The sequence below is a fragment of the Colletotrichum acutatum genome (assembly GCF_030867785.1).
Source record: "Colletotrichum acutatum strain CBS 112980 chromosome Unknown BDZ83scaffold_2, whole genome shotgun sequence".
Taxonomy (NCBI): domain Eukaryota; kingdom Fungi; phylum Ascomycota; class Sordariomycetes; order Glomerellales; family Glomerellaceae; genus Colletotrichum; species Colletotrichum acutatum.
The window spans coordinates 901,422-927,653 of NW_026848996.1; the positions used below are offsets into that span (position 1 = coordinate 901,422).

The 26,232-nt window shown below is 51.8% G+C and overlaps 6 protein-coding genes across 6 annotated transcripts; 2 read left to right on the top strand and 4 right to left on the bottom strand.

Annotated features, from left to right (window-relative positions):
- Window positions 1–1,710: 1,710 nt before the first annotated feature.
- Window positions 1,711–2,661, top strand: BDZ83DRAFT_167690 (uncharacterized protein). Its single transcript, XM_060501433.1, has 2 exons — window positions 1,711–1,716; window positions 1,792–2,661. Exon 2 carries the CDS (start codon window positions 1,999–2,001, stop codon window positions 2,500–2,502), a length of 504 nt encoding a protein of 167 aa, XP_060371700.1. The 5' UTR covers window positions 1,711–1,716; window positions 1,792–1,998; the 3' UTR covers window positions 2,503–2,661.
- A 158-nt stretch (window positions 2,662–2,819) lies between these two features.
- BDZ83DRAFT_736942 (calcineurin-like phosphoesterase) lies at window positions 2,820–6,378 on the bottom strand (the record flags this gene model as incomplete). Its single annotated transcript, XM_060513011.1, has 2 exons — window positions 2,820–4,693; window positions 6,363–6,378. The coding sequence occupies 2 exons, from the start codon at window positions 6,376–6,378 to the stop codon at window positions 2,820–2,822; spliced, it is 1,890 nt and encodes a 629-aa protein (XP_060371701.1).
- Window positions 6,379–8,461: 2,083 nt separating this feature from the next.
- Window positions 8,462–10,376, bottom strand: BDZ83DRAFT_564541 (uncharacterized protein; the record flags this gene model as incomplete). The annotated part of the gene is made up of 3 exons (XM_060503651.1): window positions 8,462–9,019; window positions 9,084–9,913; window positions 10,004–10,376. The coding sequence occupies 3 exons, from the start codon at window positions 10,374–10,376 to the stop codon at window positions 8,462–8,464; spliced, it is 1,761 nt and encodes a 586-aa protein (XP_060371702.1).
- Window positions 10,377–13,125: 2,749 nt separating this feature from the next.
- BDZ83DRAFT_167776 (uncharacterized protein) lies at window positions 13,126–17,041 on the bottom strand. The gene is made up of 7 exons (XM_060501434.1): window positions 16,021–17,041; window positions 15,623–15,960; window positions 15,395–15,564; window positions 14,074–15,335; window positions 13,509–14,017; window positions 13,289–13,452; window positions 13,126–13,221 (listed from the first exon to the last, which is right to left on the bottom strand). The coding sequence occupies exons 1-6, from the start codon at window positions 16,600–16,602 to the stop codon at window positions 13,368–13,370; spliced, it is 2,946 nt and encodes a 981-aa protein (XP_060371703.1). The 5' UTR covers window positions 16,603–17,041; the 3' UTR covers window positions 13,126–13,221; window positions 13,289–13,367.
- Window positions 17,042–17,653: 612 nt separating this feature from the next.
- On the bottom strand, window positions 17,654–19,880 carry BDZ83DRAFT_167829 (uncharacterized protein). Its single transcript, XM_060501436.1, has 4 exons — window positions 19,445–19,880; window positions 19,302–19,392; window positions 18,069–19,242; window positions 17,654–18,005 (listed from the first exon to the last, which is right to left on the bottom strand). The coding sequence occupies exons 1-4, from the start codon at window positions 19,626–19,628 to the stop codon at window positions 17,793–17,795; spliced, it is 1,662 nt and encodes a 553-aa protein (XP_060371704.1). The 5' UTR covers window positions 19,629–19,880; the 3' UTR covers window positions 17,654–17,792.
- Window positions 19,881–21,948: 2,068 nt separating this feature from the next.
- BDZ83DRAFT_646141 (uncharacterized protein) lies at window positions 21,949–22,917 on the top strand (the record flags this gene model as incomplete). Its single annotated transcript, XM_060509925.1, has 1 exon — window positions 21,949–22,917. The coding sequence occupies one exon, from the start codon at window positions 21,949–21,951 to the stop codon at window positions 22,915–22,917; it is 969 nt and encodes a 322-aa protein (XP_060371705.1).
- Between the last annotated feature and the right edge of the window lie 3,315 nt (window positions 22,918–26,232).

Here is a 26,232-nt window from a genome sequence, read left to right on the forward strand (position 1 = left end):
ACCGACTACAGTGTGGAGATGAGAACAGGCCCTCTCCCAGGCACATTTTCCCTCTTTGGATTGGTGTTTAATGAAACGGCAGCCCGGTGAGAGCGCGACACACAACGATGCTGCACACGTCCCCCCCGCTGGGGATTGGTGGCCGTATTGGCCATTGTGTGTGCAATTTCGCACTTTTCCCCCTTTGACGTAGCTTCATATTATCGGGGGCAGGGCCTCCACGCGCGCACGTCAACAGCTCGAGTGGGGGAGGTCGTCCGAAGGTTCAAGGGGGGACAAAATGGAATCCTTTTCGCTGCAGCTGCAAGGAGGTCGTGGGCACTTCATCCAGATTCGCACCCACACTCGCACCAAGCCGGGCTCGAGTTGTGACGAAGTTTGGATGACCTGCAAAGGGAGACACGACCAAGACCCCTGGGAAAAAAGGACATAACGACCCTTATGCGATTTCAACCGCGAAGGCATTGGACAAGAACGCGTGATGGGCCACTTTGGAAGTCCCACGATAAGCAACATACAGTTTGATAAGACGCAATCCCCCGGAAAATACCACCTCAATAGAGTCCAGGATCATGGGTGTTGCGAGATTCAACACCCGCGGACTCATCTCTTTTTCGAAGTTTCTACGGCTTCTCTCATTCAAAAATCTTTCGTTAGCCCACCGCCGGCCGCAGATTTAATGTCTGCGGGTTCTGCATTCCTGCAGAGTTCGGCCGACTGAAAGGTACATTACTCGAGATACTCACCGTACCTAAAATTCTTGGATTGCCCGAAGCTTATTAGGCTTGGTGCTAATTCGGGGGGTAAATACCTAGGCAAGGGGGGTTGGAGAGAAGAGGGCATTTTAGCCAGGGCCATGCAGACGAAACGAGATGCGATGCCAAACCAACGGTACGTACCGTCTAGAAAAAGGGGTTTCCCCTGTGTCCCTGGACTAAAAAGCTCTTTTTTAGCTTGCATGCTCTTTCTGTGCCGGCTTCTCCATCTGAGCAACGAAAGACCTTGAAACTTATCCGTACCCCAGGCCAGGTTGATACATCACTGCCGTGTTGATCCATTGACGAAACGAAACAAACATGGAGTTGATGGAGCCCGATGGCACCCTAGAAGCCCAAACACTGCGTGAACCCCCGACCAACGAGGATCCTTCTTCCGTCACGACGAACTCGATGCCGAGGTGGGAAAGCATATCCACGTTTCTATCCAGGGAAGTGACATCAGAATCTCTCCGTCACAGGTGGATCGTCGACGTCAAAACGTGTCCAAACTTCAATGAAGATCTACGGACGAGCACGACACCTTTTTCTCGTATTGCCTGCAGAAGTCTGTGGGCATATCCAAGGGACAAGAAATCCTCCACCGGATCGACAATGCTCCTTACGCGGGCAGCCGCCCTGCTAAGGGCGGACTCGGGAGCCGATTCATTCGTCCCTTTTGAACAACACCCCACACGCTGGTACCAGCACATGCGTGGATTGTTTACCTTACGATACTAAGATCACGCTAGATTCTAAGGTAGAGCGTGCTTCTTCTTCATGCCGTCCCTTATCTTGGATTCTTGGTACAGACTACCTACAGCACGACCAGAATAAGAAATAGGTCAGGGCCCAGATCTAGGGAGGAGGCGCATAACGCATGAAAAGGACGACGGCGCCATAGTCTACCCCCTTGGGTCCCGACCACCCATATTACTGAAGGAAAACCCACCAGGCTCAAGTCGGACAACTTTGCATCTGTCTTTTTTTGGTTCCAGCTTTTGCGCAGCGCTTCAGCTGACAGTTCTGTCAATAGCGTCGCCGCCCGCGATGCCACCTGCCCCTAAAGAAGACAAGAGGTCGGCCCGCACCAGCTAACCACAACTAATGCACTTCGCTCGGGCTTTCCCATCGTCGGTTAGAAAGGCCTCGAAAAAGGACAACCGAGAAAATTTTAAAAAAATCTTACACACGCTCCTGACTACTGGGGAGAGATCCAGACTCGACCAAGCTACGAGTACGGATGCCCGTCTGGGTGCTTCTCATGACCATATCTCTGTCAAACTTGAAATCGCCTTTTGGCTTGCGTGGCTTGCCTCATCTCGCGGCCTCTGCCGTACGCCACAGTAGTACACGGCAGACGATGAAGGCATGCAAAGGGGTGACGGGAAAAAGGAGGTTTTGGCCGCAGAGGGCTATCATGGTCGCGCGCTCGCTTGCATGCACCTTGGACTCCCGCCGTCTTGGGAGGATGGACTCGGGCCCCGGACGATGGTCGTGTCTGCCGGTGAGTACCCGATACGAGGTTCGGATTGCGTCCTTCAGGTGGGTGAGTGACACTGACAGGTCGGTCGACACACTCGACAGCAGCGAACTAAGCGTAGTAGGTCCCCAGAAAACATACGACCGAGCACAAATGGTCCCAGTGCCAGGTGACAGCAGGATTCTGACTCGGTATTTGTTTAGACGCAACGTGGTAGGTGAGTGTGTGTGTCTTATGCTTGTTCATTGCCAGTCTACCACGTAAAAGTTTCTCTCTGTTGCCATTTCATCCATGTGGCATACCTTACAATCGTGCCCGTAATTCGCCTCTCTGTGTCGTTCTTCATATCCTAGTATGAAGTCTCGTCTAGTCTAGACTAGAGCATATTTTGTTTGCAACCCGCCCGTGAAAAGCAAAAATTTCGGGTAGGGGCTCAGATCCCTTTCAAAACAAAACTCCTACCGAGTGGTCCCATTTACATGAGGCTTAAAAATCAGTCTCAATAAACAATGCAAACAAAACCCAAGCAATCAGCATCTCAAGGCGACGATCCATCTCTATTACGAAATAGTCCATGCCGTTCAGCAGTCTCCCTTCCAGTTCTCCTTGATCCACTCGCCCATCTTGTACGTCAGGGTCTCGTCTGACCAGCTCAGCACATCGTTCTCGCTGTACTCGCCTCCACTGAACTTGAGCGCGACAATGATCCACTGCAGGATGAAGTCTATGAAGACTATGTCCACCTTGTCCGGCTCGCCCTCTTTGGGGAAGCCGATCTCCGTCTGGATGCAGTTGGGGACCTCGTAAAAGGTGATGGGGGAGTGTTCCGTGTCGTCGCCGTCGGTGCCGATGTCGTCCTTTGTGGTGTAGCCGCCGATGAGGTCCGGCTTCTTGGACTTGTCGTCATCATTATTGTCGGAAAGAGGTTGTTGGTTGTCGGCGGGCGTGTGGCGGAGTTCCAGGCGGTGGGGTTCGCCGTCCGTTTGTGCGCTCTCCTCCTTGGTCTTGAGCATGACCATGTCGTTCTTGGGGTACATCATCTCGGGTATGTTCATGAATCGGACGTCGCTCGTGCCCGCCGTCTCCTGGAAAATCTTGCCGGCCTTGTTGAGGAGGTCGATGACGCGCTTAGCAACGGGGTAGGGCACGTCGGGGATGTACTTGAAGGTGCTCGTGAAGGGGGAGACGATGTAAGTGCTGTCCTTTGTGAAGGCGCCCTTGAAGATGTCGAAGCGGAGGCCGCCCGTGTTGACGATGGCCAAGCGCGGCACGTCTTTCCTGTCATCCTTGTGAATCACATCCGGGAGAACCTGCGTCTCGAGCCAGGTGAAGATGCTGTTATCGCCAGGGTAGGCGGCGCGGTTAACCCACAGGTCCTGGGGCGCGCAGCCGTATTTGTAGTCCAGGTCGAGGGCCTTGCGGGCTTTGGTGATGAGCTTGCTGACGTTCTTGCCGTGCTCTGTCGGGAAGGTCGTCTCGTTGAGGCCGGTGTGGTGGTAGAGGCCTAGCAGGTTGTTGTCGATGTACTTTCTCGTAAAGGAGACTGATGCCGCGGCCTCGTCCAAGACCTCGTCTGCCGACTTTGACTTTTTCTTGACGTTGTTGACGGACATCCACCCGATGGTCTCGCCATACCGACCGCTGGCGATGGCGTACGCCTCTCTGTCAAAGGAGAGCGCGTCGCGGACGTGGGCGTGACCGCCGAAGAAGGCAATGGGCGCGAACCAGGCCTCCTTGCGCAGGGCGGTGAAGATGGCCTTAAACTCGGGCATGCGCAGGCCAACGTGGCCGATGACGACAAATAGGTCGGGCTTCTCCTCGCGCAGCATCGTCTTGAACCATTCCTCCTTGACTGTGTCCTCCACCGGCTGGACGACCGTGTTGTTTGCGTTACCCGTGAAGTCAAAGAGGAAGCCAAGAGCAACAACGTTGAGCCCTTGGTTCTTTGTCTTGAACTTGCGGTAGCGCTTGGCCTGCGGGACTCGGTCACCCGTTTTGGGGTCGATGTAGTCGAGGTTACTCGCAATGTAGTTTTCTCTGTAATTCGGCACCGTGATGTCGTGCTCGCGCTGGGCTGCGTCGGCTTGGTAGAGCTCGTGGTTGCCCGTGCAGATGACGTCAACGGTCTGCTCCTTGAAGATATCGTAGGTAAAGAGGCCTTTCGGGGAGGAGGCGTCGTAGAGGCCGTTGCCCTCTACGCGGTCGCCCGTGTCAATGACGAGGAGGTCGACGCCTTGCTCGTCGGCCTTACGGCGCATGTGCTCGGCAAAGGAGACATAATCACCCCAGTCGGCCGAATATTGTGGCTCGAGGAGGTGGCCGCCGAGCCAGCCGTGAATGTCGGTGGTGTGGAGGAAGTTGATCTGGCCCCAGGTTAGGTCGCGCATCGGGGCGGGGACGGGGGAGGCGGCGCCAGGTTGAGCGGCTGAGGCGAGGGGGAGGTAGAGGACTGCCGCTGCGGCCGCGGCCGTAAGGACCGAGGGTGGTGATGATCGGTGTTTCGCCATGGCTGTGGTGTTTGCGTGTGGTTGCTGGGTTTGGTTGATTAGAGGAAGAATGAAGAAGCTGAGGAGCTCGGGGAGAAAGAAAACCACAACCCGTTCGCTTCGCCTTCTTGCGGGGGAGGAGACTGGGGATGCTGAGAGGCGAGACCGGATTGACGTGATGCGTTGGCGAGTCACACGGTCACGGGTGCCTGAAGGTGCGGCTGCGGATAGGTAGATAGAGAGCTTCCTGAAGCTGTCTCCGATGGGTGCCCTGGACAACCTGACCCGCTACGTCAGCGACGATCCCTCAAGGTTCTTGTTAGGATGCCACTCGCCTATCTCGACTGATAAGCGCCAAATCGGGGGTAGAAGACTAACAGGTACGAGCTGGGTGGTGTCGGAAACTGTCGTGGTGCCAGAGGGCAGAGCCTAGGGTGCGGGTCCACGTGCCCGGAACGATCCCCGGACCTGCATAGGAACGTACCTGGTTGAATGCGAGTTGAGCTTGGACCAGCAGGTACCCGTCGGCTAACGTTGGGTCCGTCGTCCGGATGACATTCCCTCTTTCCATCCTTTGTCCATCAAGGTCCGTCATTCATGCGGGCAGATGAAGGTAGATCCAGATCCAGATTCAATCTAATATGAGGTGCTCATCGAAATTAAGGCTTCAAGTTAGAAAACTTAAAGAATCAGGCCTTCTTTTGTGTTCAGGGGCTTGGGTAAACCACCTTCATTGTGTGCAGATTTCTTGAACGTTGAACGTCAGAGTTTCGTGCTTGACTTCAGATTATTACCTGATGAATGATCCATGAAATAAATACCTACAACTATCATCAGATGAGAATAATCGTTATTCTATTGATACTACGACAGAGATATGGAGCAAGCTTTAGATCGCGTGTATATCAGACTATCTTGATAACAGTGTAGCCAGTTGTGTTGAAACATGCCATCACCCCACATGGTCATGTTTTTCAGGTTTCTTCGAAGTACTCAGCTACATTCAAAGCCATGTACAGAGTCAACATCTCGGCACCGGTACTTGGTAACATCAGCCCCGGTTGTAGTATTCTTCAAGTCAACATCCTCAATAGTGATGTCTTCACAGCCGCCCGAACCTTGGCTGCAGTTCATATCCGCAACGTAACTAGATGCGCCATCGCCAAACCAGTTGCGGATCGTCATATCTGAAATCTTGAACGTGCTGCTTTCGCAGTCTCCTTGTTGGCCGCTGAAGCTGGTGCATTGGCCAATGAGGAAGGGTGCCTCTCGTGTCGCAGTGAGGTCAAAGTCATAGAGGGCTAGAGATGCCATTAGTGTGTTTCTACACATGTGTTTGGAAGGCTCGTGTAGTGATGAAAAGGTGACTTACTCGCATTCTTGAGGTCTTGGATCAGATTCATTAGCAAGTCTTGTTCAGGTTCAAAAGGAAAGCTTGGAGGCTTTCTAGGCTTTCTAGGATTCACTCACATCCAACACCGCCTCCACCTCCATTAGGGGGATAGGAAACCTGATCTCCAGTCCACGTCTTCACATATGCGCCATACCGATTCCCCAAGCCCTTGATACGTCTCACCGTGACGTTTTAAACGCGCTCAAACTCATTCTTATACTGGCCAAGACTGCCAAAGGCTATACCCAGAGAGCGATTCATGGTGGAGTCTTCGATGAGGATGTTGGTAGAGTTGCCCTTGATGGCAATCGCATCGTCGCCATTTCGGATGTACATATTGCGGAACGTGATGCGGTCCGAGTCGATGGTGTCTGCGCCATCCGTGTTCCTGGCAGGGTACCCGTTGTTGGTAGTGCTGTTGATGTATACGCCGTCGAATAGCACGTTCTGCGAGTGCATGATTGCCATGGTCCACATCTGACTTTGCACCATGCGTACGTTTCTCACCGTCATGCCTGACGCTTTCCAGATGGCTAAGGCATGAGGGCGGTCGGGGTAGTTGGACTGGCCTTTGACTAAGTTGTACCTGGACCAAGGGTGTCAGTACGAGTTGGACGGATCTTGTTGAGAACCGGGATACTGACCATGTCTGTCCGTTACCGTCCAAGGTTCCATATCCAAAGCCGTCGACTGTGACATTCTTCCCGCCCAGGAACCAAGCCGCAGAGCCGTTTTGGAAACCGGTCGGCTGCGGGTTGCTGAGCCAGTAGTTGGTGTCTTTGCTCCACTACGTATCAAGCAGAAGTGATCAGTAACTATAGATGGCCCATGACAGGAGTAGCGAAGATGTCTAATCTCACCACCAATGTCCCATGGATCTCGATTTGGGTATTCTCCAGATCAGTCGTGGTCATCATCTTTTCAATGTTGTACGTCGTGTTGGAGAAGACAATCCGGCGATTCTTACGGCATTCCTTGAAGGCTGCGAGGATGGCTGGGGAATCATCGGAGCCGTCATTGTTGGCTTCAATGGTACAAGTGTAAACGGCTCTATCTTCAAGGACGTTATTCGGAGAAGCCAAGACTGAAGAGGAAAGGCCATGTAGGGTGAACAGAACCACGGCCCAACTGAGACCAAAATTAGGGAGCATGGCGGCAATTGGAAGTCGAAGTTGAATCGATGGGGAGTTGAAGACGACTCAAGCAGAGAATAGTGCTATCTGGTCGGTACAACTTATACAACTATCGATAGTCAAAGACATGACGACTATCATCGAGAGGCATGTGCTGTTGCCTGGAATCTGTACAAAAGGCTTCGGCATGATGGTGGTCGACGAGGGTGTCACTCGCTGGCAATTGCGACGACTTCTGCGAAGCTAGATCAAGCAGTGTGACGATGCCTTCTTTGTGCAGAAGCACTCAATTGTGAGCCAAGAGCATGAAAGGCAACTTTGTGAACATGACGATTGATTACTGTAAGAATACCTATCCCGCTACCGATATCGACCTTTCTTTCAACTGGTGGACTTCAGCACGGTCACCCGCCGTCGGGGGATAAGAGCACGAAACCCATGTACGATATCTCTATAGGTCGCATCTGGACTCAATGATCTTCCCTTCCTCCGCACTACTGCCATCCCGTCGGCCGACCCCGCAATATGCAACTGTTTCCCGATATAATCTGCCCCGATTTTGGACGATAAGCGGGCTACAAACCATGATTGATGATAGGTGGGCATACACGGAAGGTATAGCCAAGATATGGCTGATCGCTTCAGCCCGCCGTCGATACCCCGCATTCCGTGGCATGCGCAGCTCGGGTTCCTACAGGAATGACGATAGACAGATTATCGATACGACCATCGTTGGGCTCTCAGTCACCCAAAGTACTCATGAGTCTCTCTCTGCACAGGATAACGAAAGCGGATGTCTTTGACCGGTTCATTTGGCTTACATGCCTCCTACGTGCCTGCCTATTCTTGGTCTCGTCACTAGTTACGTGACCTACTCACGGTGGATATTCTGAAATGGATCGTAGATCTTGGCAGATCTGTGGCTCGACCCCTTGAAATCGACCGGTTCAGCCCTCGACAGACTAGTAACTTGGCTGTTCATTTTCACAGTCACACGAATGATCTTGCCAAAAGGGCAGAGGCAACTACTATAGCGGGCTATTCAATGGCTAGTTTGGCTATATCCAAAGATGAAGTAAATACACACTTTATTGACTCTATGCACAGCTCTACAGGATATATAAAGGAAACTTTTGTCCCATAACCATATCAACGTGATGCAACCATCATGACATATACACACGCACACAACCCTCAGCTAGACCGCCAACTTAAGAGCAGGTGCCGAAGATGGGCTGGCAGCCGGTGCCGCAGTGAGCAGTGGTGGTTCCGCAGAAGCCGTACTCAGAGCAGCAGGTGCTGTCAGGGCAAGTGTAGCCGTTGGAGCCACCGCAAGAGCTGTCGGGGCTGACGCCGCCGGTGGCAGCGGTCTGGGTAGCAGCGGGGGCACTGGAGGTGGCATCACCGCCGGAGGCAACGGGGCCGGCGACACCGCAGACGCCGAAGAGGGGCTGGCAGCCGGTACCGCAGTAGGCCTGGGAGGTGCCGCAGAAGCCGTACTCGGAGCAGCAGGCACCGGCCTCGCAGACGTAGTTGTTGGAGCCGCCGCAGGCGCCGTCAGGGCCGATGACGCCGGTGGGGGTAGCGGTGCTGGTGATGGAGACGACGATCTTGGAGGCGGTGGCGGTAGGGGTGGAGGTGCGCTTCGTCTTGTACCAGTTGGCCTCGGCGTCGCCCAGGCACTCACCGACGGTGACGGCGTTCAGGCCCTTCTCCTTGATGATGCGGAGGAACTCCGGGACGAGGTATTCGGCGGTGTTCTGGTGAACCTATTGCGGATGTTAACTGTCTGTGATGAAGGAAAAATTTTGACTGGACTCGTAAAAAACTTACCTCGTGGGCCAGGGCAATGGAACCACCGGCGTCGACACCCTTCTCGAAGATACCGACGCTGGTGAGGTTGCCGAGGGGAGCGTTGTTGGCGTAGTCGAAGGAGTCGATGTCGGCGTGGATGACGTGGTACTCAAGCGCCTTCAGGATGGAGAGGGTGTTGTCGTTCCAGCTGAAGTAGGGAGGGCGCATGTAAGTGGGGTACTTTCCAATGATGTTCAAGAGAGCATCCTCGAGCGTGGTCATCTCAGGGATGATGTCGGCATCGCCCAGGGTAGCGAGATCGGGGTGGCTGTAGGTGTGCGAGCCAATCTGGTGGCCGTCGGCAACCATGCGCTTGACGACATCCTGGAAGTTATTGATGTTGCCAAAGTTCTCGCCGTTGACGAAGAAAGTGGCCTTGGCGCCAGCCTCAGCGAGGAGGTCGAGGACGTGCTCGGTGTAAGTGAACGGGCCGTCGTCAAAGGTGAGGGCGAAGTCACCCTCGACAGTGCACTTAGTGATGGCAACGCCGTAGGGGATGTTGGTGGCCGGGGCGGTAGCGCTGGCGGAGGCGGATCCGGAGGCCGTGCTAGAGGTGGAGGCCGGGATGGTGTCGTTGTTGCCAGCGGGGACGGTGGTGCTGGGAACGGCGATGGGCTCGGTGGGAAGAGCGACACCGGGAACGGTGGTGAAGGAGGGAGCAGCGGTGGGAATGCTGGTGTTCTGAGGGAAGGGAATGTAAGAAGAGCCGGCGGGAGGCTTGCCCGGGTACGAGGGGACGTTGCCGGCGGGAGCAGACGCGGCGGCGGAGGGAGCAGCGGAAGGCCACGAGCCGCCGGATCCAGGCTTGCCTCCTCCGGGGTAAGAGCCGCCGTTGGAGCCCTTGTCAGATCCCTTGTCGGAACCAGTGTTGGAACCAGTGTTGGAACCAGTGTTGGAACCAGTGTTGGAACCAGTGTTAGATCCAGTCGAGGAACCGGTGGAAGAACCGGTGTTCGAGCCCGTGTTTGAGCCAGATCCGGAACCAGTGTTGGAACCAGACCCAGATCCAGAGCCGGAGCCGGAGCCGGAGCCAGAGCCAGTGTTGCCTCCGTTTCCAGGGTTTGACGGAGGAGGGTAAGAGCCGCCGGGAGTAGTGGGAACACCGGGGATGGTGGTGTTCACGGGGTAAGGCGGGAAGTGAGCCTTGGTGCTGCTCGGCTGAGGGGCGGGGAGGTCCTCATCGCAGAAGGTCTCGTTCGAGGTCTGGCGGCGGAAGGGGGAGGCGGCCGCTCCGGCCACGAGGAGCGAGGTAGCAACGGTCTTGAAATGCATGATGCGAAAGAATGACTAATATTATATAAAGAATGACTTTGGTAGTTGGAAACGAGTGACGTTGTCTTACAGGAATAAGACGGATAGTTGACTAGTAGTGAAGAAGAAGAAAAAGACTAGAAACTACCAAAGGTCGACATGGCGAGCCGCCCATATATCCCATCCGACTATGCCAAGTCTTGATGGACCCCCCTATGCGCCCATGCGGGTTGTCAGCTTTGCAGCACACTAACAACCCCATTCATGTTCATCCCGTTTTTAATTGCCAAGAATCACGGCCAAGAACTCCAGTCCCAAGTTCCCAACTCCCAAACAAGGCCGAGTCATGGTTGGGGTTCCTCGCTTGGGCGTTGCACCGCCCTGCAGGAAAAGCAAAGCAACCTTGTTAGCTCGGCTTGGCGTCTGTAAAGTTGCCCAGCTGGCTGGGAAATGGAAATGGGAAGTAAAGGTCGAAAAGGTCGGTCGAAAAGGTCCCGTACATGAAGGGCCTGCAAGTTGCGGGAGATAAGATGACGGGCCACCGAAATAGCTGGCCCATCATCCGTGCAACGGTGTTGGGTATTCTGTGCTCCCCGTTCAAGTCCGTCTCACGAGTCACCGTTAGTCTCCTCCTTCACGCTCCTCCTAAGGTGGCGGCCGCTGTTGGTGACGCCTGATGACGACGAGCGGACGCTCAATATGGACGATATAACAAACGGAGATGCCAAGATACTAAATCCCAAATCAGGGCGGGTCTGGCTTTTAAGAGAAACCAAGGTGATGGCAGGTTGTTGAGGTGTTGTCGCTTTGTCTCCGCCAGTTTGACTTTTCGAATTGTTCTTGGTCAATCTCAGAAGCCTCGATCCAACCAATGATATCCCGCATGACTCGGTATAAGCCCACTTCGATATCCTTATTAACTAGCTTAATGCTACTTGAACGCGCGCATGGCCCGACAGCTCCGGCACTTCGCCGCTCTTAGCCTTCTTTCAACTTTCAAGGTCACCCTTCAACTGTTCAACGGGCAGGTGGAAAAAAAACCCCGAAGCTGAACGAAACGGAGAAGTCCATCCTGGTGGAAGCGCGCGCGGAGACGGTCTCCATGGGCCATCTATATAAGATGAAAGCTGTGGCCTCGTTCTGCCTCTCCGAAGGTTTAAACACTGGGCCTTGGATGGGCGAGCCCACTTTGGGGTTTGTGATTCAGCACAATATCGAATTGTGGCTACCATCACCAACACCACCCCATTGATATTTGATGAAGTGCGCCCTCTACATCTTTCACGATTTCACAACCGACATTGGGCGGCGCGGTAATTTAAGCAGCCCTGCGGCGTCGCATTTTCCTTTTTCGAACACATTTTTCCGCCGCAGGCCTGTTGGATACTGTCCATTGCCCGATGTTGCTGCACGAACAACCAAAGATCTTTTCACGGGCAACGGGGGCCAAGCCCGTAGTGTAAGCCAACGCCGTCAGCCAACACCAGGCACAAGAGAGGGGCCGCCGGAGGCTCTCAGGGAATCAGAGTCCAGACATCGCCGATGGGTGGTGCGCTTGCAAGGATCGTCGGTCTGGGCGCCGCTGCGAGCTGTCAGGGGCAGAACAGGGGTTGGCTGCTTGTTTGTTGGAGCAGACGAGTTATTCATCGCAGGGCAAGCCAAGGCTTCGGACAGCTCGCATTCGTAAGGTCCAGAATGTTACCGTCGGAGGCACTGGTCATTACCTCAGCAGCCCTTTTTTTCTTCTGGATGGTGATACTTGGTGCGTTGGCGCGTTGGCGTGGCTGACAACTCCCCTAGCGCGGCCTCTTGTCTCACAGTCTCAGACACTGAAAGGCTTACTTCAATTTCGCGTTCTCAATGCCGCTTAGTTATCGTCCTCTTGCGGCTGATGGTAGCTGAGATCTGTGTCTGTATCTAATTATCTGGACTTCACCGTGAAAAGAAACTTTCGCCCAGCCGTCACTGCCCATTTGCCCCTTTATGCTATTCTTGCCTCTCCTCTCGACTCTATTAGCGTCAACTCTTCTCACGTACCGTTAATCTTGGCACTCAGGATGCCACGCCATGAGACAGCGGGGCGCAAACGAGCTTGGCCAATGCACATGCTGAAAGACACGATCTGTGCGCCTGCGAGCAACTCGCTTCTCATGATGAAATTGAAGGGTTCCCCTCTCTAACAAGTGAACAGCCAACTTGCAAGTGCATTAGCGATAGGATCAGTGCGTTGCTAAAATCTTCAACGCGGCAAACTGTTGATTGCTACAGACATACTGCAATGCGACAGGCACACGGAGCACTCGCTGTCTCCGGCTTCGATGAAGATATTCGCTGAAAGCGCAAGTAAACTAATCAGTACGGACACCGAGGAAGAATATAGTGTAGGAAACCTGTTTCCACACACTATCGAAACCTAACGGAACTGCTCTATTAGAGTTCTTGCTGATTGATCATGGATGCTCCCGTGGGCCACCTGTCGCACGTCTGCGGTCCGCCAAAAGTATATTCTAAAGAGCCCACCTTCTAGAACCACAATAGGAAAGTAGCAAGCAGGGCTATCGTTATTTGTCGATCTCGCAGTTACTTTCGGCCACATGTATTCGCTTTTCGCTGTTCCCAAGTTGAAAATAAGCTTGATATCCAAATTAGTGTGAACGCAAATCACTCTAGCTTTTTCTGATGCCCGTCACAACCGCCATCAACGGTACAGATAGATGCAACCTCGCTTGAGACTAGATGGCTTCCACGTCGGCCAGTTCGTTTTGGGGAGCGTCTATAGACTTGTCCACAATGACTAGGACACAAGTAAGCGCTCCCTGCCCACCGATTACTGCCGATACACACGTAGCACAAAAGAGAAGAAAAACTTGAAAGTATCAGCAACGCAACATCATGAATGACGCCCAAAGCAGAAAACAATGGTCTTATCTAACAAATGTGTCTTTAGCGCCGCACCTCTGCTGACATGCCGGCAAGGTCCTCAGAGCTGAAGTGCATCGAGGATTAGAAACTTCAAGAATTATCCTCGTCTGGTACGACTGAGCCAAGTAAAATTTTGCGCACATCTGCGTCAAAGTTCCGTGTATCGACAATATCTCTTGTTGAGAGTTAGTGATCAGTATCAACTCGAGAAGAAGCTGGGCGCCAACTTACATTCCGGTTTCTTGTTTCAAATCATCGTCCAACGCTTTCAACCGAGTCTCTCCAAGTTTGTCAGCAGCCGTGACCGGGTCTTGAAAGAATCGGATGAACTGAACGCCAATCCAATTCTGTTGTTCGTTAGTCCGTTGAACATGAGTCACCAGTCGCTTGATCGGACCATCGACACCGCAGAAGCTCTCTTGGTTCCTGAGATTCCAGTGGCCATTCGTCAGCACGTATATGCTAACCGGCTTCTTGTTCTGGATAGCTTTGCTGACCACTCCGTCCAAACTTGGGCCCATGTTGCACTGTTCTTCACGAAACGCCATTCCCTCTATGCTTTGCTTGAGCTCCGAGGTTTTGTTCGACTGAAGAGGAGGTTTAGATGAGGTGAAATAAACCTCGAAAGTTGAATTTGGGTCAACTCCTCCCTTTTTGAGTAAGTAGGAGAGAACTTGGCAACTCGTAGCTACCTTCTTCTGATGAGGCTCCATGGACCTGGAGTCGTCCACAAGAAATATCTTACGAAATGAACAGATTAGTTTGCTCCATAAACACCGGTGTCACCTTGACTTACCTGATCACGGCCTGTCTCTCCTTTCAACTTTTGGAGAGATGGGGCAAGTTGTGGGTATGCCTCCAGAGGCTTGCCTTTGACGTTGGAGCTCGTGCTTCCTCTATTACTGCGGAAACTTCTGAATGGCGAGTGTGAGCGTTTCTTCCCTTCTATGCATACGTTCCAGATGGTTTCCATAGTTATATCATCGTTGAGATCCTTGGGAGAGATGGGTTCCGGACTCCACTGCGAATGGCTCGGAGGAGAGAGACTGGGGTCAGGTCCCCTATAGGACGGCAACCTCTCCTGTCTATATGGCAACTCTTCATCCTGAAACCCATGCGCCGTAAAATCAATGGCGGTATTCAGCCTTGTTGGCTGCTCTGGCGCTCCCATCAACTCAGCTCTGTCATCTGTCGGTGTATTTGCATGAGCTTCAATGTTTAGAGCTTTTGGGACATTTTCAGCTGGAATAGTTTCTAGTGATCTATCCCACGGGGAAGACCTGCGGTCGATTTCGGTTGCAGCATTAGCGGTACCTGGCACCGATAAATGCCTTTCATGGTTCAGCAAACCTCCGGACACTTGCGTTGATCGATTAGGCACCGAGTCAAATCTGTGGGGCGTTCGGGACTCGTGAAATCTTCCTGAGCCTGCCTCTTCGTGGATTGCTTCTGGTGAATGTAGAATGATACCGGGAGGGTCATCTGACCTTGATCCGGTGGAACGTGTTGCAACGATTCTCTCGTTAGAGTGCTCTTCAGTACATCGGCTAGATCGGCTCAGCGGGCTGGTTTCCCTCCTCCGAGATGTTGAATGGGGCCTCGAAGACCTGATCGGAGCATACTCTGCCTTTCTGTGTGGTTCAACTAGGCGAGGGCCGTTAAGAATCCTGCTCTTCCATGCAGCATGAAGCTCCAAAGCTTTGAGTCTCTCTCTGGGATCTGTCAAAAGCATGCCTGAAAGGAGGAATTCGCTGACATCTGAAAACCACTGAGAGTCTTCACCGGCGTAGCTGATTGCTTTCTGATGCCACTCGTCCACTGCATCCAAGAGACAAGCCCCGTCCGGAGCTCCGTCATGAAAGGCGCCCTCATGAAAGCCGCCATTCAGAGGAGTCACGTGGGTTTCGCTCACTCGGTCTTCTTGATATCGGCCGCGTCCATACTCTCCCCATCTCGTCCACACTAGGGCTTCGCTGGCGACACCGCCGAGAGACCAAATGTCGCTCTCCCATCGAATCAAATTTGAGTCGCCTTGATCTCGGTATGCTTCTGGAGCACCTATAGGAATCCAGGGTTAGATGAATGAAGAAGTGACAGAACCAGGAAGTAACGCTTACTATACATCCCATTCCCATAGTTATCCTCAGCATTCAATCCCAGCCCTTGATATCTTGCCCTGTGAATGTGGCCTGTTCCCATGTCTGCGAACTTGAATCTTACAGCATATATATTGTCAGGCGGGCCAGGACAAATGAGGATGTTCTGCGGCCTGATATCCTGGTGAGTTCTTCGATTTTAAACATTAGCCTCATTCAGAATTCAGACTTAAGTTAAGATTATCGTACCCTTTAAGTTCCCAACTTCCCTTTCCTCCACGGCTTTTTCTGAGATTGTGAATTGCATCTAGGCCGCCTAAAAGGCCCATCAAGCTATCCCAGAAAAGAACGCGATCTGAGTGGGCCAGAGGAGGAGGATATGCTTTGAAGAAGGACTGCAAGTTCCCGCCTGGGGCGTATTCAAGTATGATGGTCCGTAGCCCGGGAATCTCGAATGAGCCAAAATACTTGATGATGGAATCATAAGATGTGGTCTGATCGTCGAGCTGCGTATACATATCTACTTCGTTCTCATAAAGTTGCTTAACCTCCTCATTTATGTCGCGATAAGTTTTAAAAACGACGAACTAGCAGAACGTTGTCAGAGCTGAGTCATACTTTCGACAAAAACTGAAGCCTCTAATTACCTGCTGAGAAAAGCATTGCGGGTGTAGCTGTATTCGATACACGCAAACTTTGTCGTCTTGGACGTTCCCTGCATGCTCGATGCGGTCTTTCGCTATGATAGGGATGATCTGCAGAGGTGGAAGATGTCTCTTTCGAGGCTTGGGCCCTCCATCAGTCTTGAACAAGAAGGGATAGAATCTCCACTGCTCCTTCTGGAATTCCTCAAAGACCCTCTTCTCTTCCGAATCCTCCTTTTCAGAGTACGCATGCGGATTATCTGCCAGCGGCAATGATGTATCTTTGATGAACTCTCCTGTGAAAAGTGAGATGTGCTGTGGCTGGGACATGTAGACGAGGATGGAGAAAACAATGAGATATTGCGGCTGGATGGTGGAAATAGTGTCTTTGATCCAGTCTTCTCGACTATACAAAACGCGTCTCATGTTTTCCTTCGTCCAAAAACTCTCGAGTGCGCACCGGGGAACAAATGCTACATGTTTGTCTTCATATGCATCGTATCCCCTCATACCGTAGCAATTATGCTTCTGGACGTACTCGTCGGCATACTGCTTAAATTCAGCAATCACATTGTCTTGCTTCATTTTCTCTGACTTCTGGGCCTTGTGGACAATGCCAACAGGCGTGGATGTATCAGAATGTCAAGTGAGTCGCTAAGCCTCGCACGGAAGCGACTGATTGGATTGTAAAATGTATTCGACAGTAATGATTGTGAGAGACTTCCAAGACGAAGGTGATTGCCGTTCAAGACGAAGATGAGCACGAAGAGCTCTCAACGCAAACACAGCGAGCCGGAGTTCAGTCGGTGTATGAGAAAGGTCTTAAGTCGAGGCAACTGCTTCCAAACCACGTAAGCACGTCCATTGCGGCTTTTCATTTTCGACGTGAGTGTAAGACCGCTCTGGCGAACTAATAAGGCAACGAGTGGCTGCCAGGCATCGACTCCCAGTCAGCTTTGAAACATATTTGGCGCGCCTGCTCTCAGCTGCTTTTGGGCTACCGGTCCTTTCACCATTGGTTATGTTTGGCTTGACAGGGTATGAGTAGAGAGGCAGCCTGCAGAGAGGGGTTGGATCGTATTAGCTCGTCCCAGTACAGTGAGCCGGTCAATATTTGACCTGGGCTATCACGTACGCCATAGGCTGAAGGTGTCGCATCCAGTGTGCCTTGCTTATTATTGAACGGAAGTATCGGCTTCCTGCAGGGCTCGGCAATGTTGTATGACGTGCAGCTTAGTCCGCTTCGAACATTGGTAATCAGCTCTCGCCGGAGACTGTTATTCAGCGCAAGGAGTCTCTTCAGTTTCTTGGCCTCAGACTTATTAGACAGATGGTAGCATAGTATTTAACATATACTTACTAAAACTATTCAAAAGAACCAAAAGTCTGCACTATAGGCTACAAAGATCATATTGTATTCTACCGAAGACATATGCAGTTGCCAAGCTTTCCCTCCTTTCCACCTCTGAATCAAATCGAATCAACCAATCAGACTAGAAATGTATGCCAGCCCAACAACGTATTTCTATATCATCGCCATGTACCCCAGCATCTTTATTGTCAATACTTAACGTCCACGCCTAGCGCTTCTCCTCAATCGTACACACATGAACAACCAGCCGCCAATGGTCGCCGCAGTCAAAGGACCGCAGAAGCTCAGAAACAGCATCAAGTTATCACGCTTCCAAATGAACGGTTCTTTCATGTCCTCTGCCCTGTCTTCGTTCCAAAGCAACACTCCACTCTGAAAGAAAGTCTGCCATCGCGTCAGAGGCTCAAATTACGCTGGCAAGACTCGGGTAAGCAGTCCTTACTGCAACGAAGGTGGCCGGCAGGAAAATTAGTGTCGCAATGGTGATGACATGCATAGATGTCGTTTCCTTCAACGTCTTGTCTGTAATGACTTGCATCTGTTTGGTGTTCTCGTGCGCTATCTCGGCAAACCAATTACCAACATGATTTGTGCGTTGCTGGATTAATCTCTCGTACTTTGCGTCTTCATGTCAGCTTTGGAATGTCTTTTAACATGCTGCTCTTAGGTTTAAGCTTACTAGCTGTATACTTTGGCTGATTGAGATGGCCAAGCAACGCATTTGATGCAGTCGTGTTTCCAGTCTCCTCACAATAGATTTGACCTCTTTAATGAATCTGCAGATTGATACTTCACATGCAGCTTTCTCACGAAACTCAGTGGCAGCGATCTGGCTGTAGAAGTCGCAGATGTCACCAAGGACGCCAACGTCAAGTTCCAGAGCCAGTGAAGCTCGATGAATAATGTCAGAGTGCTTGTGCAAGGTTTGTATGTCTTTGAACCGGAACTGGTTGAGAGTTTCCCACGTATCTGGCTGGGGAGGCTGTGAACTTGTATCCGTGGTATTACAAGTAGGGTATTGATCACCAAGCTCCGGATCCGCGTGTTTTGACTTCTCCTGCTTGAGCCAAGAGCTGAGAGTCGACGATGTCCCGTTTGTCATACGGGATAACATCGACATCTTGTTTTTCTCAGAGTCAATAGTGGTGGCTAAAGTGCCTGACATGGATTGACTTTGCGAGTACATGGTTGGGTTGCGAGAGTCTCTCAAAGGCTTTGGGTACGCACTCAAGAAACTGGACTCTTTGTCAATGAGGTCATCGACAATCGCTCTTGTGGCTGGCGTTACGATCGTTCGAATCCCTGCTTCGGTCTCGTTGATAAACTGTCGACAATTCTCATCGCACCAGGAGAGGTAAACCAAGTGAGTAGCCAATGATGCCTGAAGATAGAGAGAAACATCTCCATCTTGTGTCTCAGTTTTGGCTGGAATTCTGAGAAGAGGGCTGATTTTCTTTATCCGATCCTCAAAAATTTCGTCTGCCTTGATGGTAAACCAAAACGCCCGTCCGGTTTCCACGTCGAAGGAGTGATAGTTTGCAACTTGACGGATCTGCCAGTCCCAGACGCCATTGCCACTTTCGGAAGATTCGACAGAGCGGAGAAGATAAGACAGCTGGATTTCCCGACCAGAACGGCCGAGCTTGGGAAGCTCCGGGGAGCCTTCAGCGGGACAGCTGAGCGTGTCGCAGCCTTTAAACTGAGCCAAGCAGAGATCAAGAGGCTCTTTTTGTCGTCCAAAGGCATGGACTGGCTCCAGAAAAGCATGGTTGACTTGGTGATAGGAGCAGACTAGTTTGAACATATCCATAGAGCAGCTTAGCGGCGATCTCGAGTTATCTGCGCCAACAAAGCTGGTCGCTTGTCAGAATTTGTTCATTGAGGATCGGAGGGTCGGGAATTTGCAGCTTACACATGGCGAACGTGCGGATCCTGGTCTCCGCGGTGCAGATGGAGCCGAAGGGTCTCCATATCCCAAATGGCTTCTTCCTCCTTGGGGAATTCTACTGACATCAGATAAAAGTCCCAGATTAACGAAGATCATTGTAACCTTACGGTTTCGTTTTCCAGTTTCCCAGAACGTTATTACAGATGCCGCATGGTCAAATAAAGAGCATTCCCTCTCTTGAAGGCTTTCATATTGCCTTTCACCATAGAGAGCCTCAAGAAGGTTGCTGGTTTCTAAGCTGTGCTTGAGGATATTTGTCAGAATGACGACAAAGCTCCGTGAACCGATCATACGCGTCGTGTGTTTGCATGCTGAGAGGCTTTCACCTAGATACTCCGGGACCCTAGGCAGGATCTGGACGAAGCGCTCCAACGGATGTCGAGATAACAAGCTAGTACAACTAGGTAGGGGCGGTTTTGATTACTATGAGGACGCGCCGCTTGAGACTGATCCTCAGGATAATAGACGACATTTAAGTTCCAAGAAAAGTGCATGCAATAATTCCATTTCGGGCCGGGTGGCGGGGTTGCTAAAGATCATCAGATTCTTACTGGCTAAGGTATGTGGTGGTTTGCCTTGCACATGGGCACACCTCGAACACCGCCCCTCCGTTGCACACCAGCAGCACCGGGCTTATGCAGAAGTCTGCCTTAGGTAACGTGGTAGATTTAAACGACTGTAAGTCGCTCTGCTCTTGTCCTTAACGACCCGAACACACACTCCCCCTTCGTGGGGCTTAGAATTCCATGCCGTGAAGCCTGAGCGTGGTGCGAGACAGGTCCGATGCCCGATTGCTATCTCTAAAACCTAGCCTGAACCCTGACCTAACCTCGATGTCTCCTTCTTCTTGATATAACCAGATGCTGAACATCGCTCTTCATATCTCTATGGTTAGTTTGGAGTAGTTGCAAGGCTTGGTATATGGGGTCACCTGTTACGGGCTAGACCCGATTAGTAGATCCGAGCCTTAGCCCAGATATTACTACGGCTCACCGCGCCGTTTCTATAAAGGTCCTATTTAAATACTTTTCTTTTATAGAACCTCTGTAGAACCTCCGCTTTAAAAACCTTTACTCCTTAGCTTAGATTTTATATATTAAAATCCCCTTAACGTAGATTTATATAGGCTAGACTTTTAATATATTTAAGCTCCTCTTTTTATTTACTTTATTATTAATTATATTATATAATAAAAACGAATATAATTATTAACGTACCGCTAAGTATTTAGTTAGTAAGAGCTATAATATAGACTTAAAAATAGATTATTTAAAGTTTATAAAAGTTAATAAAAGTTTAGAAGTAAAATAAAATAAAAAGAGTAGTAAATATAATAGAACGGAAATATAAATATAAAAAGTTTAATAAAATCTTATAGTTATTATAAAAGTAGTTTTAATAAATAAGCGGACCCCCCGCGCTTTTTATTAAAGAACCCGACTTTTATAGAACCCCTATTAGTTTAGAAGCGCCCTTTAATAACGGAGCTTTTTATAAAAAGCCTTTATTAAACTTAGCGAAGTTCTTAAATAATAAAAACGAATATAATATTTAAAAAGCCTAAATATATAATAAGCTCGTTATTAATATACTATTTTATTATATTAATAAAAAGCGGAAATACTTTATTTTTTTATACTTCGCCCCTTAGGTTTAAAAAGTAATCGAGAAGTCGCTGCCTGCCCCTCCTGGTTTGGCGGCACGTTCCAATCGGGCATGGCGCCCGCGCCGCTTTGCACGTGCACCCCTGCCCGTGCCAATTCACGCCGCCCTTAAATACGGCGTCGCCCTCGTCTCGACGTCAACTTTTCGTACCCTCTACCTTCCCTCCCATTATTTTCACAAAGCATTCATCGCTCGGGTTTCCCGCTTCTCCTGAATCGTACCCTTGCCCATGGGCAGTGTGGCTCTGTCTCTTACGTTGCTACCTTGCCCAGTTACGCCGCCATCTCGCCTCTCTCACCCCACATCGAGACGTTCCACACGACCTAGGCGCCTTCCTCTTCAGATCCATCTGCTCTAGGTTTGACCCCAAATCGTATCTCGATACGATGAACTTATTCTGACTCGAGAATAGGAGGCCTGGACGGTTGTGAACCGGAGATGGGGACCAGGCTGACTGTTTTACCACGAGAGGCAGAGTGAAGAGTACCGTCATGCGCTGTTGTAACTCACTTTCTGCTGGGTGACTTTGAGATGGGTTCCTGAGTCTTGCATATCTCGGTGCCTCGGATGCATCTCGCGCAATGGCCTAGATCCGTTGCCAGTCACAAACTGCCCCCTGTTCACCAGGCGCCAACTTGATGACGCAAGGAGGCTGGTCAGGCAGTCTTGCCTTGAACTCAGCCCCTGGACCGACCTCATTAATTTCCCTATTCGGCTCCTTAGTCACCTTCGGACCGACTCTCATGATGCGCGCGCTGAATGCATATTGCGGCACGAGCCTCTTGATATGGATGCATCATGACGGTTGCTGCATGGCGCTTCATGCGTGTCTGCCTTGCGCTTCAGCCTAGCCAGCATCCCTCCTGCCCAACGCATGACACCTCGGGCAAACGGAATGGCAGTTCAAACGGCGATATGACCTGTTCAGCGCTCAAGATGGCATACCATGCCTTATCAGGCCATCGGCTACTCCGAGAACTACTGCGAGATGCATACGGGACTTTGGGGGGCCGGTCTCAGGTTGAGTCGCATCCATAAGGGCGTATACTTCTGGCGACTGCTGATTGGCAACAATACGACACTGTCTACGAACAGTGGGGGACGAATGTGCCTGGACAGACCAGGCATCGTATGTGCAGATATCGGCGTTCAGAGTGTACCTCTTGGCGTGCTCGCTGTTCTTCTTTGCAGACAACACGGAAGCGTTAATGCATTGCCCTCGTCGCTGAACATCGACTACTTAAAGGAGAGCGTCTGGCTGATAGACTTCGACACTCTCATCTTGTCAAACATCAGACTTTTGGAACTCTCCAACGTTCAACCCAAAATGCCCATCAATCTTGACAACATTTCATTCTACTCGGCTCCAGCGCAAGCTGTGCGTCCATTGGCAGCCCGAAGCACAACAAGACAGACTCCCAGTCCTTCCTGTTCTGTGATGGGAAGAACCGCGATCCCTCCTTCAGACGACACAACGACCACGCCCGATCAGATCAAGAGTCATCGTGACAAGAAACCAATCGTGTCCTCCCAATCCCTTCCAGAGTCAAATGTTGAGGGCAAAGTCAATTCAAATGATAAGCCGTATCTGCGGATTGAACGCTGCCCAGGGTCTGGCGATATGGGCCACAGCTCAGCCAAGAAGCCTGTGACAGTGGACTTCAATACGCGCGAGAATTCGCCTGAGACGGCGGCTTGGTCTGCCAACTGTCTACCAGTCTCGGCGCTTTCGTTGCCATCCGAGGCATTCACGGCGGCAATGCTTCCTTCGTACCCAGATCCAGGTCCCCAAGCTGCCAACAACACAGCCGACCAGGCTCTCCCTCAAAAGTCGACTAAGAATGCATCGACTGTCAGCTCAGAGACCCTGCTCCAGAGAGCACTCCGCCTTACACCGAGCATCCTCCCCAAGTGAGTCAAGCAGCCGATGTCGACTTGACGATCTGGCTGCAACATCAACAAGTCGTGCCATCCAGCAGCGCGGAATTGGAGAGGCCTCAGAATCCCCGAGAGGGCCTGCTGAAAAGTCTGGCACGATGCCAAGCCCGGCGTTGGCCGAAAGTGGGCTGCCGTTCTCTAGTTTGGCATCTATAGGCCAAGAAATGCCATGCACACCCGAAATTCACACGCCAACCCCTTTCCGGACAAGAGATCCCAATCCGTGGCCGAAACTGTGGTGTTGACGTAGTTAGCCCGCTCACCGACCGAAGCGGCCTGCTGATCACAGAACGGCACTTCATTCCAGCAACTGTTCATCTTCACCCGACGAAATGCACCTGGATGCTGAGACGACAGCATCAGATGCTCCTCCTGTACACTTATCTCGAGTCCGTCGCCGAGCTCGCAAATCACGACTACCAACGGGCGCTTATGCTGAATCGATTCGGACCCGGAATCTAGCGATGAGGATGGCGCCATGGAACCAACGAGGACTGCTTCGGAGATCAAGCCAACCCTGACAGAATCCGGCACGGTCCCAGGGCTGTGAGGACAATTCTGACCAACGCGGTCAGCCAAAACCCAAACGTCGTAAAATAAACTCCCAGGAGACTGTTGGCACCAGCAGGGCTCTGAGATCACGGGACACATCATCGCATTAGCATGAAACCAAGACGAAGGTCAGAGCGGGCTACTAAACGATCAGGCATCAGAATTCTGACCTCGCCAGTCTCTCCTGCTTCTACCGATAACGAAATAGATCCCAGATCCTTCTTTGGGCAATACGATGAGTGGCCTCTCAAAATCCAGTCCTGAAGCGCACCACAGATGGATTTGTAACGACATTTCAACTGCAATGGGAGCAGCCGTCCACAGAAGGACAACAAACGCATTGCTATCCCTCAGTTGGTCGGCCTTCAGGTTCTTCGATGCAGAGACGAAAGCCTGCGAGGCGATCTGCCAAGTCCAGACGACCGTTTTCAGAACAAGAGAATAGACTTTTGATTCAACTGAAAGGACAGGGTCTTTCATGGAGGGAGATCCACAACGATTTCTCGAGCTACTTCCCGGGCCGGTCTCTCGCGACGCTGCAAGTCCACTTCTCTCAGAAGCTGAATAGGACGAGAGAAAAGGGCTTGGTTAGGTGCGATACATGCATGTAAATAGTTCGATGGATTGAGAGAACGGTAATGGACTTGGACATGTAAGAAGAAATATATTGTAGGCCTTGAAATGGTGTGTCAGCTGGCGTTACACTTCTCGATTATCACCCTCAAAAGTTTGCGGTGTCAGGGAAACCAGGTGGTCCTTTGGTTCGCCTTGTGAAAACTGCAGCCTTATATCCTCAATGACCTATTTCTTTTCGACTGATGGTAGGATGATATGAAGCTGCTAACGTGTATTGTCAACAGCTGGACAATCCCCCACTCACCAACTGTAAAATGCGTTTCCTTCTGACGCGAATATCTCCTGGGCTTCGACCTGACTTCCTTTCTGGGCCTTCTTCTTGGCTTTTAAGACAATAAAAGCCCTAATTATCTTCTGTCTTTGCTCGCGGAGAAGAAGTGAAGGCGGCTACCCTGACAGAGGCAACAACCCCTGGCGTAGACGGGATCACCACGCGCCTTCTCCAGGCCTGCTGGGGCGTCATCTCGGAGCCGGTCAGGCTGCTATTCCAGTCCTGTATGCGGGTCGGCCACTTTCCTCTGCCTTTCCGCAGAGCTGAGGTGGTCATGATCCAGAAGGCCTGCAGGGATGCCTCCAAGCCCGGGTCCCGGCGGCCGATCACGCTCCTCTCGTGCTTGGGCAAAGGACTCGAGAGACTAATAGCCAGAAGGATGGCTTCTCTGGCGATTGTCGAGCGCATCGTCAGTCCGCAACAGATCGGAGGTCTACAAGGCAGGTCAGCCGTCGATCTGACGACCTGCCTCGCCTACGCTATCGAAATGGCCCTCCTAAAAGGGCTCACGGTGACGCTTCTGACTATGGACGTAAAAGGGGCTTTCGACTCCGTCCTTCGGAACCGGCTCGTCATTAGACTGCGTCAGCAGGTATGGCCACAAGGCTTGACCGACTGATCTTCAGCTTCTGCCGCAACCGCACCGCTAGAGTCCGGCTAGAAAAAAGCACAACCGAGTACTTTCCTCTGTCATGCGGGCTGCCTCAGGGATCGCCACTACCTCCCATTGTCTTTCTGCTCTACATCGCAGAGATCCTTGAAGACGACCCGGACGCGCGATTCGGGTACGCGGACGACATCGCCACTCTGGCCATCAGCCCCTCCCTGGAGAGCAACGTCGCAATATTCAACCGAAGCGCAGCCGGCATTCTCAGATGGGGCTCGGAGAACAAGGCCTCCTTTGACCTGAACAAGTGCGAGGTCATCTACTTTCCTAGAAGCACGGCCAGCCAGCGGAGCTGCCAGAGGTCAGGGCGGGAGATTTGGTGGTCAAGGCCTCGACAAAACCTGTACGCTGGCTGGGTGTCTGGTTCGACAAGAGACTGTCCTTCCGGCACCACGTCGACACAAAAGTAGCTGCGGCAAAGAAGGCAGCTCAACGTCTGAGGCACCTTACGAACACAAAGAGGGGACTACCAGGGGCCGCCGTGCGAAAAGCCGTCGTCTCCTGCGTACTGCCGATCGCGCTCTTCGGCGCCGAAACATGGTACGCAGGTATCACGAAGCCGGCTTCGAGACGCCGAGCGGAGATAGACACGGATCCGCCTCTCCAAGGAAGGCCCGTCAACACAGGCCAGAAGGGGCTTGTGCAGAAGATGACAGCGTCATCACAGCGGCAGCAAGGGCCGTGCTACCTGTCTGAAGGACAACGCCAACCAGTAGCCTTCTCCGAGACGCCGGCTTACCGTCAGCCAAAGTTGTCTTAGAGGGCGTCCACTTACGGGCCGCAGTCCGACTGCAGAGGATTGATCGCCGACAGCCGCTCGTCGCGCGGCTCTCCCAGCAGGGACAGCAACAGACGAGGCTACAACGGACGGCTGAACTTCTGCCAAGATGCGGAAGACCAGCGTTCCTCCAATCACAGTACCTGCCAAGCTCACAGGATCAGATAGTAGTTCAATGCAAAGAAGAGGCTGCGAAAGCTTTCGAGCGCTGGCTTAAGACAGTACTGGAAAGCCATATGATCGTCCTCTCGGACGGCTCCAGGGCGACGAACAGAGCCGTGGGGTACGGCTTTGTCATCTATCGAGAATCTAAAAACATAGCGCAAGGATGCGGCCGATTCGGACTAGCAGAAGTGTTCGACGCCGAGGTCGAAGGGCGCGAACCGGC